At 39.0% G+C, this 13,724-nt stretch overlaps 1 protein-coding gene across 3 annotated transcripts in view; it reads right to left on the bottom strand.

Annotated features, from left to right (window-relative positions):
* The window catches only part of LOC140688319 (trafficking protein particle complex subunit 9-like), a 103,919-nt gene that overhangs the window by 19,955 nt on the left and 70,240 nt on the right, over positions 1 to 13,724 (bottom strand). The window contains exon 2 of one of the 3 annotated variants that reach the window (XM_072946944.1): positions 4,279 to 4,412. The exons of the other annotated variants lie outside the window; for them this stretch is intronic. Within the exon in view, the coding sequence (XP_072803045.1) occupies positions 4,279 to 4,412 (134 nt within the window). The remainder of the gene's footprint in view (positions 1 to 4,278; positions 4,413 to 13,724) is intronic. 3 annotated transcript variants of the gene reach the window in all.

Genomic DNA, 13,724 nt, shown 5'->3' with positions numbered 1-13,724 from the left:
TTTGAACTAATCTGCCTGATTATAAAGCTAAGGTGGAAATCCCCTTCGACTGTGTAGGTCCAGCAGCACAGCCCATCACCCTATCTTTGTTCAGATCTGGCTTTAGACAGCCTGAGACAGCACCCCATTCCTATGGAACTCGAGGGGAAACGATAACAATAAGGATTTTATATTCAGTAGTTTCTTAGGTCTCAATTATATAAAGTGTCAGCAGGTCAGCAGAAAACTCTGGGAAATATGAGTGGGTCCAGAGCTTTTCGCTGATAAGAAACTCAATCTATCAGGACAGAGTGACCTTCCCATGAGTGGCCTCATGAACATAAACTAAAGGCAGCTGAAATGAAAACTAGCAAGAACATGGAAGTGAAGCAGGAAGGATCCCTACTATCCCCTGCCCAGTTGCCTCTTCACCCGCGTGGACAAGATGGCAGAAGACCCAGGTTCTTGTCTAAGTTACAACATCATGGATTCTCACCCATAAAATGTTGCGACTCTATGCTGTCTTAAGTCCTTTCCAACTAAAATATGATGACACCAATATCTCAGCGGAATGTCTATGTCTCCACTTTCTCTCTTCTATTAGGAGACTATATCTATGGCCACAAACAGAAATTCAATTAAAAACACCATGCACGAAGCCTGGTGAAAGTCTGTGTAAGAGACATTGTTCTCACTCTCTGTGAATGAAAACTCAGAAAAAGTGGACCTTCTCCCTCTGTAAGTGGGAGGTAGACTGATTTTGTGTGTGTGTGTGTTTGCACGCACATGTGTGTGTGTAAATCATATAAAATATATTCTGGGATTTGCACAGTTTTTTTAATGATACTATCATTTCATGAGGATGAGCCAACCTTTAAAGTAATTTGAATCTATTTTTCTGAGAGGCTCTTTTGGTGGAGGATGGGAAAGGGGAAAGGAAAGGAGGAAATAAGTAAATGAAGCAAAGCTGTAAGAATACTGCTAGGGAAAGGCAAGACATTAATTTTGTTTCTAATTGCATCACACACAAATTAGGGACTGGCTTTCCCCCATGTCTTGTCAAGCACTGAGCTGCAGAAGAACAGGCGACAGCCCATTTCTCACTGAGCTTGTGACTGTATGTGACATCTTATAGACACAAATTATTTAACCTGATCAAACACTCTAGCAGCAGGATGTAATTCTCCTAATTTGAGAGACAAGAAAACAGGAAGTGAAAGACGGTATATAGCTTGACAAAAGTCAGAGGACAAGTAAACTAAAGAGGATGAATTCAAACTCAGATCTGAATGCAGAGTCTGATATTCCCACTCCCAGGGCTGGAAAATCCTTAACACAAGGTTCCCCAGCTCCTCTGCATTGTTCCTGGCACCAAGCATTTCCCATGGCGATGGTCTCCAATTCTCAGACACAGTGCTCTGTGCAGCCAATAACCTCCATTCGACCTTGATCATCTACCTGCCACGCCTACCAGGCTTCACCATACAGGCAGAAAAGCTGGATTTCAAGTGCATACAAAGCCACCCTGGTTTAAGCTGGACTGTTTATCAGCTTTTCCAGCATAAAGGCAGCCATGAAAGTGCTCACAGTTTGTACATGAGCCACACTACCTCTCTCCATCTGTCTCCCCACCTATACTACTTAGCTATGACCATTTTGAGAATCTTGGAAACAAATTTTTAAAAACAGAAAAGAAAGGATTCTGTAACAAGTACTTAATACTTACAATTTTAAATGAGAAGTTACAAAGTGAGTATTTACAAACCGAATCTGCCTTCCTAGGTGTCAGTTTTAACAGTTAAAAAATATAATAGCAAAAATTTCTCACTTAAAAAATTAACAAAAACATCAACAATAATCTGGAATAAACTCAAAAACAATGCCCATGTTGTACATGGAGAAAGTACAGGACTGTACTGAGGGGTAAAGTAAAAGTGTGAAAGTAGAGACATCAAACTTTTGTATGGAGGAAAGCAGTTTTAAAGATGTACGTTCTCCTAAAGATAATTCAAAATTACTAAAAAATCCCATGACAACACTTATCTGTTTTTTTTTAACTTGAAAAAATTATATTAGAATTCTTCAGGAATAATAAAGTCATAATACAAGCCAAGAAATGTAGGGATCGAAAAAAGAATAAAAAAATTCGCACTGTAATATATTAAATAAATTTTTACAATATGTAAGATATAGTGCTAGAGTAAGAAAGTAAGATTGACAGAAATAAATCATGAGCTCAAAAAGAGACTCTAGTATACATAAGTATTTTTTACAGGTGGGATTTCAAATTAAAAAGCAAAGTATGAATTTAATAATTGTCTTGTTACAATCAGAGAATACCTGGAAAAAACAAATTCTATTCCCGTCAAAATGACCACAAGAAAAATTACAGAAAATGATGTAAATATTAGAAAGTACTAATAAGAGCAAATACAACTCTTTGCTCATATCAATTCAGCTTCTCCTCACTGTACCATTATCATCTCCATCTTAGAGATTAAAAAATCCTACAGAAGAAATTTATACCATTATAAGAAAGCATTTCTAAGAATAAAACCCAAAAAGAAGACATTTACTATCTTAAGATTATTTTGGGCCACAACAATAATGAACCTACTGAACAAAATGAAAGGCAAGAAATGACAAGTAAAAGCTCTCTGATACATGTTGATGAAGACAAGGGGTTAATGTTCATAATACACATTGAGCTGTCACAAAGCAGCAAGAAGCTCCCCCACTTAAATGTTTGCAAAGGACAAAAGGGATCATTCACTTTTTAAAAGTCAGATGGCTAATGAGTGAAAAATGCTCAAAACCTCACTGGTCATCAAGTGCAAACTAAAATAATGAAAATCATTTTGCTCGTCATATTGGCAAATATGTTTAAAAGATATTATAGCTAGTGTCCATCTTTGAGACAACAAACTGTGAGCGATCTTTTGGAGGATGACATGTCAATGGATATGTAAACTCTGAAAAACGTGTGTGCACACAGGCTGAACTCCACTTTTAGGAATCGTTACATTTAGAAAAAATCAGTTCAAAAAGATGTACTCATCAGAACATTTGCACAGCACTGTTTACAATGTTGGGAAGAAATGCTGAAGTGAAATCATATCCAGCGATAGAGAATTGGTTACATAAGTTATTCTACATCTTTTCATGCCCCACAGGAGAAGGAATTTCAAGATTCACTTGAAAGCATCCTGTGATGTATGAAGTTGTCACATCCAAGGACTAAATTTCCAGAAACCTTAGCTAAAGGAATACTCATACAAGATCACAGGAAAGTTTGTACAAGAAGGATGCCAGTCAAACACCCTTTCTGACAGTGGAAAATGGAGAAAACTTAAGTGTTCACCATCAAGACAATGATGCGGTAAATCACGGAGAGCTGTGGGCACTAAAGTTGCAGCGTTTCAGCGTGGTCCAAGGCCTTGTCCACAGTACTCTCCCACGAAAGGTGTCGTTACACAAGAGACCAAACCTGCACATCAGGAGACCCCTTTACTCTATCTGAAAGGACCGGGTGAGTCTGGAGTGGGAGGAGGTCTATGATATATACGTTAGTGAATAAACCGAGCTACAGAAAACATATAGTATTGCCTTATTTTTCAATAAAGCATATATACACACACATATACATAGATTTCTCATATACGTGTATGTATGTGTGTATATATATATGACAAAGGCATAAAGGTCATGAAATATATACTCCACATTGTCAGCAGCTTTTACTCTCAGGAAAAAAGGGGAAGGGAAGTAGGGGACTTTCGGTACCACCACAGTTCTCTTTTCAGAATTTCAATTAAGTATACTTGGAATTTAAAAGTTTACTTAAGTACAAAGTAAAAGGGACGATGCCTCCACAAAACAGAATGCTATACTGGTCATTAAAAATCATGTCAGGGGAGATAGAATATTGTAGAAAAATGTGTAATAAGCCGAATGGAAAATGGAGGTCTCCACACAGTAAACAGGCACACAGTGCTCGCTGGTTTTTATGACAGAGCTGATACACACTGATGAAAAGAACAGAAAATAGATGTTAAAGTGTTAATTATTATCTTTGAGTACTGGGACCAGGATAGACCCTTTTGACTCTTTTTTCAGACTTTTATATTAAATACACATTATTTTTCATCTGAAAAATGCATTTTTAGATGTCTAGTACCACACATTGGAAAAAATACATGAGTAGTTACAGAAACAAATAACTAGGAGACACCGCAGCACCGTCACACAGTGTAGAAAGGGCGATCCTGAATAACACCACGCAGTTACATAAGGACCCACAAAGTGAGAGCACCCGCTGTAACAGGACGCGGCTCCCTTCCATTTGTCAGTTGTGTCTTCAGGGCTGAGGCATTTCTGAGCACGGCCAGTGTCAGTGCTGGTGTCTGGATGGATGCCACTGGAGGTGAGGGCACCTGCAAGCCGAGAGGAAGAACAGAAGTAATCCTCTGCTTTTTCTGTCTTGTTTCTTTGTTACTTTTAAAGAGAGTCGTAAATAAGATAAACTGAATCTTCCTTACTGAAATTTCAGTAATGAAGCCATTTTTAAAGTGTTCACAACTTATATTCTGCCTATAACTGTCTTTTCAAAAAAGCCTCATATTTATTAAACGTTGATTAACTCAGTTAATTAACTACATGTTGAAACCTTTTAAAAAACATGAAATGCACTACGTGAAAGCACCACACATGCAGTGACTAGCTCAGCTGTCTTTACGGCAGTGCAGTCAGCCCCCACCATCCCGAGACCCTGAACTCCTGATGCTGGGAAGAGAGCACGCTGCTTCCTCAGATGGAGAGAAACGGTAAAAGCATTTTCTGAAATCTACAGCACTGACAAAACATAACTGCTTAATCCCAGGCTCCTTGGAGGCTGTCATTTTCCGTTTCTGGCCAACACCCGTCAATGAGCAGAACCACCCCATTCCCGAGTCATGGGACTCACGTGGGCAGCAGTTTTGGAGAAATTTCCAGTTATAGAATGTTAACCAACTATACATAAAACTCTGAAAAAGAAAAGATGCAATACTCAGATTTTGGAAGACACTCAAAATATTCTCCTAAGTCTTAGTATTTGGAAAGGCTGGGCTTCTCCTAAGCCACTTATTTATTTCACAGCCAGTGAGCATCTCCCACAAACCCTGCTTCCCTGTGTGTGCTGGGAGCCTCAGGCACATTGATGCTGTCTATCTTATAAGTCACAAGGCAGAGGCATGTGTCTCACGCCTGCAACTCTCACACAGGCCCAACTCCGAGCCTCAATTTGTGAACTTGGCCCCATTTTCTCACCTGTTTATTTGGTATCTGTTCTTCTGTAAGCTGCCTGAAATGCTTCTTGGAACAAGTCAGAAGAATGAGTGGGTAGAGAAATGGACAGATGGACAGGTGAGAGATGGGCAGACAAACAGGGAGACTCCAAGAGAAGGGGAGCAAACAAAATTTCCTATGCAAAACCCTCTTCTAGTCAAGGAAGAAAACCATCACGAAGAAGTGTGAAGAGGCAGGTGGCTTAGGACTGTTTCCTGGATTCCATCAAAAGTCACACCACGTGATGAGAGGGTAGAAGTATAAATAATAAAAGAAAAAAAGCATGCATGTTTGAAAAATATATCTACATTATGTACTTTCTAAAGAATAGATTTATATCAGCAAGGCTCAATAACACAATCTTTGGGTATTTACAGAAGTGAGAATCCCATCTCCAATCTGCAAGACATCCCTTCGGAGCACTGAGGGTCTACACGGTGCGATCATAAAGCCGTAACCGCAAAAGCTGTGCTATCCTGCACTTACGAGGAACGAGCAGCTGTGCTTGGCCTGCCCACGCGCGTCGTTTACAACCCACAGCACCTCTACGGGGGAGGGATGACTAGCGAGCCCTGTCTCTGCAGGAAAGAAAAAAGTCCGGGAGAGGCTAAGCCGACCTACAAGTTCTCCATTTCACAGGACTTGTCACTCCAGAGCAGGACTCGAACTCGGCCCACGTTTGTAACCACAGTACTACCGTAATTTATGTGCTTTTTGTGTGTATAATACATTTGTTTCTGGCATGAAAGTGTATTTAATAAATGATCGGTTGTCTTGTATATTTCATTAGCTCACAATCTTTATATTTTTGAATTGTACTCTTCCCCTGGAGAAATGAACGGAAAGAGCAGTGGTCAGAATGAGGTGGGGCTTCATTCTTTATCTGTTACCTCATCTCATCCAAGCCCCAAGCAGGGAGAAGGAGCAAATGTTCTCTTCATCTTTTAAAGAGAGGGCTCCAGTGATGCTGATTTACTCAACTCCAAAACTAAGTCTGGGGGAAGGGCACATGCAGCAACGAGAGCAGTATCACCTGTAGGAAGGCGAAAAGAGCTCAGGGGATGGCTCAATGGGTCAGCATGATTTAATTTCAATTGATAATTCAATAACACACTCTAAAAATACTAGCATGCAATGTATTTGCTCTTTCTTGACATCTAGCAAGTTTTCACAGCCGACATGTAACATTATCATGAACTAGTGAAAAGAAGAGTCCACAGACAAGGAAAATCAATGCCACAGGCAGGCTGAAACCCAGGCTGGAGGAAAGGAAGAGAAAGGGCATATTTAAGAAGAGGGGAAAGTCTGGGAAAAAGACATCATCACAAGGACTCTCAAGCATCATCCAGCAATCATATAATCATTCTTTCAAGAGAGAGTTACTTAGGTCCTATTTTGTGTGAGATTTTACAAAGGGCAAAGAGAGACCACAGCGTCCATGGTGGCAGCAAGTTGCGGGGCTATAATACAATTCTAATCTTGGTACCTTGCACAATTGTCCTCAGTATAAAGGCAAAAATTAAAGTAAAATAATACTATGTAAACCATACACATTGCTGAAATAAATTAAAGAAGACCTAAATACCTGGAAAGACAAACCACGCAAATTCCTGGATCACATGACAATATTCTTGGGATGGCAGTGCTCCCCAGAGTGAAGCACACATACAACGTGGTCTTGATCACAATCCCAGCAGGCTCCTCAGCAATAACTGACTAGCTTCTGCTACAATTCATATGGGAATTCGAGGGTCTCAGTAACCAAAACGTACCTGAAAGAGTAGAACAAAGTGAGAGGACTTGTAATTCTCAATTTCAAACATTACAACTGTATCTACAAGTGAGATTAGAGGCCATTTTTAAGGTATTATTGTGTTTATCCTTATTTTCTAAATTCTGTACAACGAATATACCTGTTAGAATAAGAAAAATAAAAACTAAAGTATCTTTTAAAACATGCACACCGATTGATTCATTGGGGAAAATTATTTTAACTATAAAGAGGTAAACAAATATCTAGTGAAAAAGGACTACTTAAAAACAAGTCTGCATTTACAATTTTCATAAATTGAAAACTGAAAAGCACAAACACATCAAATTTCTAGGGAGACTGGTGAAACATATTAATAATTATTTTCAAAAATTCTAATTGCACAATGAAAACACAAGAAAGAGAAAATCGTGATTGACAGGAAACTGCGAACACGTGGAGAGCAAAGGCCTTGAAATCACTGTTCCTTTAACTCTGCTACTAGCTCAATAGGAGAGGAAATTCCTCACTGAGGGGACAGTGGAATCCCATGCATAAGATAGGATACACAGTACAAACTGCAGTAGTATCGGGAGTGAATATGTTAGAAGAATTCTGAAGTTACAACATTGCTGAAAAACTATAAAAACACTGACAGACAGATTAAAACACACAGTCATACATATTATATAGAAACATGAACTCTGCTCCCATGTTGCATAGAAATACAAACATATTTGTTCATTTATGGGCACTGATTACTTTATCCCAGGTAGAATATTTCAACTAAAACAAATAATCAATATTACACTCCTATTGTCAAATGTACTTGATAACTTACTCTGCTATGTAACCATATGTGTCTAAGATAGATCTAAAATTAGTGAAAAAGAGCTTTGTATGGTTTCTTGAATTCTTCTCAAAATTCCAAGCTTAATTTTAAAATAGATCTGAGCAGTATTTCTATATTATCTTTTCCCTTGTGAAATGAACAACACAGTCTGTTGTCAAAATTCTGTCCTTACAATGATTCACGAGCACCATATCCTCACAAAACTGCTGGACAGCAAGTCACTATCCAGACACTGTGACCAAATAAATGAAACAGAAGGAAGACAGTGATCCTATTCTGGAGGGCTTATAGTCTGTGTCAACACTGGGGTTTTTACTTGATTGGTTTGATTGGGTAGCAAAATAAAATCAATCAAGTACTTTCTTTGAGCATTCTATAAGTCATGACTGTTTTTAGTGTCATTAGCAGGAAAGACTTAAGCATGACTTGGTTAGGTCAACTAGCAACAATCATCACTGGAGAGTGAGTAATAAAGAAGTTAACTGATAGCAATGCTTCTGCCTACATGAGACCTAAAATAAATCTACACTGATATCCGAAAGGAAAATAAGGAGATGAGGTCCCCAATGAGAAAACAAACTAACAAGAAATCAAAAAATGAAAGTCATTTTCATTAACGATTCCAGGCAGTAGTGGAGCATGGTGGTGAAGATCACAAATGCTGGGGACAAACATGAGGGTCTGAAATCCCACAGCACTAGGTAGATGTGACACTGATATTTCAGTGAAATTTTCTGCATCTCAGTCTCCTATCCATAGACTGGGGACAACAACTGCACCCATCTCCTATAACGGTCCTAAGAATTAAGTTATTTTATATATAAAAGCTTAAATAAAATACCTCAGAGTTTAAATAATACCCCAAAAGCACAAGAAACAAAGAAAACAGAGACAAATTGCAGCTCATCAAAATTTAAAACTTTGCTTCAAAGGGCACCATCCAGAAAGTGAAACAACAACACAGAGGAGAAAATGTTTTCAAATCACTTATCTGGTAAGGAATTTGTATCTCAAAATGAAGAAAAAAAAACCCTACAACTCAACAATAAAAAGGCAACTCAATTAAAAGGTTAATAAAGTATCTGAAAAGGTATTTTTCAAGGAAAATATACAAATGTCCATAAAGCACAATGTAATGATGTTCAATAGCATTAGCTGTAAGGGAAATCAAGTCAAAACCACTAGGAGAAACCGCTTCACACTCACTACAATAGGGTATAATAAAAAAAAAAAGCGTAACAAGCACTAAAGAGGACACAGAGGAAGCGGAGCACGCAGCCCTTGCTGGTGAGGATGTAACACAGCGTGGCCACTTTGGAAAACAGCCTGGCAGGGCCTCAGAGAGTTGAACATTTCGTTTCTGACTTACCCAGCAATTCTGCTCTCTGGGCACACACGTAAGAGAACTGAAAACAAATATCCACATAAATAATACCACATGAGTGTTCACGGCGACATTACTCATCACAGCCAAAAACAGAAACAACCCAAATGCGTATCACCTGATGAATGGGTAAACAGTGGGGCCCAGCCATAGAGTGGAATGTTATTCAGCAATAGCATAGCATAGAATAGTGACTAAGGCCACAACATGAGCAAATATTGAAAACGGTACTCAGTGTGAAAGAAGTCAGTCACAATAGACGTTTCCACTTATATGAAGTGACTCGATTTACATGAAATGTCCAGCACAGGCAAATCCACAGAGAGAAAAGTGGCTCCTTGGGGCTGGGGGAGGATGGGGAAGATGGGAATGTCTGTTTATGCGTACAGGGCTTCCTGTTGGGGGGATGAAAATGTTCTAAGATTGAATGGGATGCACAATTCTGGGCATAGAGTAAAAACCGATGTACATTTTAATGGGTGAATTGTATTAAAACTCTTAAGAACAAAAGGACCTTGGGCCAGTATCTTCCATAGTAAATGCAAATTGCTAACTTTTATTAGAGGAAAAAGAAACTGCTCTCAGCATGAAAGCAGGAGATCAGCAAATGTGAGTTAACCGAAATTGGACAAGAGCATTTCACTTGAAACAGTTGCTGAGTGTACACGAAATATTCAGAAATAGGAAAATCACCTTGACATCACGAGGAAGCATTCTGTTTCAAATACAGATCAAGGATTCGGCAAGCCCAGCTGCCAGAAATGACCAGAGAAGAAACCTGGTTTATAAAACTAGCACCAGAGACAACAAGGAATGGTGATGAGGAAAGCAGGCGGCAAATATCTGGAACAGTTCACTACAAATAATTTCTCCACCAAAAATTGAAAAATAAAATGAAAGTGATGAAATGCTCTGTTGACATCTCGAGAATGGGCTTCCTTCGGTGCTTGACTGTTCTGTAACCCCGATTGAGAGACTAAGGAGAATCAGCATGGCTCCTGGGGGTCCCCAAAGGACTGCCCACCAGCACGCTGACCACCATCACATCTGCCAGGTTTGAATTGCAGAGAAGAGACCAAGTTCTGAAAGGCACAGGAAATATTGACAAGGGAAGAAAACGCTGAGGTCAGTCCTGGGACAGAGGCCCTCTGAGCAGAGGCCAGAAGGCTGCAGGTGAACTGCAGTAGACCTGGGGCAGGAAGGGATCACGGGGGAGCATATCTCAATTCTCTTCTGTCTCTGCCTCCGGTAGAAGAGATAAAGCCTGCATCCTTCTCACCTGGAACTGTGGGTTCTGGCTGGAAGAAGTCTTACTGACAAGGAATGATTATTCAAGACTCTGTGGAAAAAGTCAAGAAATCGAGAGGGATTAGGGAGCCATCTCCATGAGCCTCCCAAATGCTCCCATATTTATAGGGTATAATCAAAGGAAAACTTCGTTAACAGTTGTGAGATAGTAAGGAGGAAATTCGGGAAAGACAGGATGAGGCAGAGATTGTAGAATACACAATGAGTACAAAGGATTAGTGTATCTTTAGGGAAGTCATGGGGTGAGGGGAACAAGATACATTTTTAGATATGTTCATTAAAAAGCAGACCACCAGACCAGCCAGGTCCTTGTTTTGGGGATAATACATTATCTAACAACACACAAGCCCAGCGTTTATAGCTGAGGGTCTCGGTCCTTGCTTTACAACCAGCAGAGTGCTATCTAAAACCTCAACTACACAAGCAAAGCATTGTCTCTGCTTTTTAAGGCAAGGAGTCTGGAGTGAGGATGCACAGGAACTTGCTTGTAAAGCAGTATCAAAGCATATTTTTTCTTCTTAAAATTCAGAGGCGACTGGGGTGTGTTACAATTTGTTAACCCAATCATCTGCTTCCACATGGAACCATTATGGAGGACACCCTAGGATGAAAATCCTGGATGTGGGTCTTTTCCTGCCATCTTCAGCCACTCTATCAGGGTCTAGGCACATCCGTGAATAACGATCCTACAGTACCACTCACTCTCTTAACTCCTGGTGATTGAAACTTAATTTTAGCTCTACACAACTTAACGTAGAAAAGTTTCAGCAATAAAAGATATAATATTCCATTTATATCTCATCATATTACTGATTTTCTGATTGCTCTAAGCTGCTTCTACTTGGTAAAGCACCTCATTCTGAAGCTGAATTCAGTAATTTCCATTGTGCATTTCTAGCCAGTTTGGGCTCGCTAACTTCTTTTGGTCAAATATCGATATACTTAATTGATTTCTTTGTTTATCAATTTCAACCAGGAGGAGAGGGAGTGTCACTCTTTTCCTCAGCCCACCCTCAACTCTTTTCCCATCAACTCAGGCCTCCTGAAAACAAAACAAAGTATTTTTTTCCCTTCTACTCTTTCCACAAACCCAACAGGAAACATCAGCCTGGAGAAAGAATTCAACACAAATGTTAAAACAAAAATCTATAAACCTGAAACAATACCATCTCCGAATCATGATACACAATGACATGAGATTAAGTGTGTCAGGCACAAAGCATGAGGGAGCCTGACTACCTGATTTCTATTCTTCAAAGGAAGGAGGGTTTTCGTATTTTTTATTATCATTCTTGGTCATTGTTTCTGATTATGCCAAAAAATAATTTATGAAATATTTATGCACTGCAATAACTGATTTTTATTGTATCAATTTTAGAAGGCATTCAGAGGGGATAGGAAAACCCACCTCTGTAAAAAATGCAAAATTTCTTCCCCTGTTAAGAACACGTATACAAAATGCAACAGAGAATTCAAATTCTTGTGGAGAGGAGCAAAAGACACAGAATCAAATCAAAGTCATTACAATGAGTCAATTTAAAATTCACTGGACAAACATGCTCAATGCATACAAATAATTTTAAAGGCACACTGCAAACCATTCACTTAATGATCTGCAGGCTAGAGGAAGAATTTCACTCTTTAACAGACAACAGAAATCAATAGGGAGCCCCACCAAACAAGGAGCAGTGAACAATCAGGTTTTTAACAGTTCTGAGAAATCAGCATGTTCTAAAGATCAAAATCCAGAAATTTTAAACATTCATTCAAACCACAATGAAAAAAGCACTTAAAGAAAAAAAAAAAAGAAAGTAAGCACATAGATCATTGCAACAGAACAATGAGAATTTCTTGTACCGCTAGAAGAAAGAACAGGCTATAGCCTTTTACTTGAAAAGAGACTACTTTTAAAAATAACTGCTAAAACACATTTCATCATTCATGTTGCATTTAAAAATCTGAGGTACATGTATCTGATCAGAAAAGCAATTCTGAGTAATAGTATGTTACAATTCAGTGCCAGTTGGCTTTAGAAGAAAAGAGAAAAGTTACTGTTTCTAATTCTGCACAAAGTTTAAAGAACCTCCCTGCCTCTATCTCCTCCCATTTCCTAAGCTCATGCTCCCTAATCCTTCTGAAACAAGTATGAGAAAGTCTTATTCCCAATATGCCAAATGACAACTGAATATCAATTTATTAGTGTAAATCTATGCCAACACCTTGAAATGGAGGAGAAAGGTATCAGAAGTCTATATGGAATTTCTTTCTACCTTCCTGAAATCACACACACCAACGTTCACACAGACACAGACACAGACACAGACACATACCCCCTGGATTACTGGGCACTTCACAAGCTTAGTACTTACAACTTGTAGAAGGTAACTTTGTAGTTACTTTAAAATACAAAACTGTCAGCTTTTGAAAGCCTTCATCATCTGCTAAACCATCTAAATATCAAAGAGACCCAATTCGCCTTCTCTGTAGAATGTAATTTCCCTTGATGGCAAAACAGTCTCTAAGAAGTACTGGAACAAAGATTCGTGTTTATCACTACCTATGATCGTTTTTAAGCACATTTACAGATTCAGAAATGTATGTCTCAAAAACATTTATTCCTATTGAAATAGTATACGTGTTCAATTGTCTATACAGTGACTAGGTCCCATGATGGTGTTTAAGAGCTATTTTGTGTATAGCAATATTTACCTTCAAGTGCAGAAAAGGAGGGTGTGTATTACTCAGTTGTAGAGCACCTGCTTAGCATGCACAATGTCCTGGCTTCAGTCCCCAGTACCTCCAAAAAAAATAAATAAAAATAAGTGCATATTTAAAAATAAGAATAAAGTTATAAAAAATGCAGACTAAAAACCACTGCAATCTAGGTGCTACAATTATACTAAAAAAACAAGTGTTTCTATCAAATATTAACTATATGCCAATCACAGAGACAACCAAAAGTCACACCTGAAGCATCACGTGTGATTCTCAGCAACCCTACTAAGTAGACACGGATGAGAAACCCGGCTCTGCGGATGAGGAGACGGAGCTCGGAGGAGCCGGGGACGCTGACTGTCCTGCTCCCCGTGACACCGCGTCAGCCCAGGGCAAGTGCTGACAGAGCT

The sequence above is a fragment of the Vicugna pacos genome, chromosome 22 (genome assembly GCF_048564905.1).
Source record: "Vicugna pacos chromosome 22, VicPac4, whole genome shotgun sequence".
NCBI lineage: Eukaryota > Metazoa > Chordata > Mammalia > Artiodactyla > Camelidae > Vicugna > Vicugna pacos.
The sequence above is the reverse complement of the archived record's forward strand: the minus strand, read 5'-3'. Positions and strand labels throughout refer to the sequence as shown.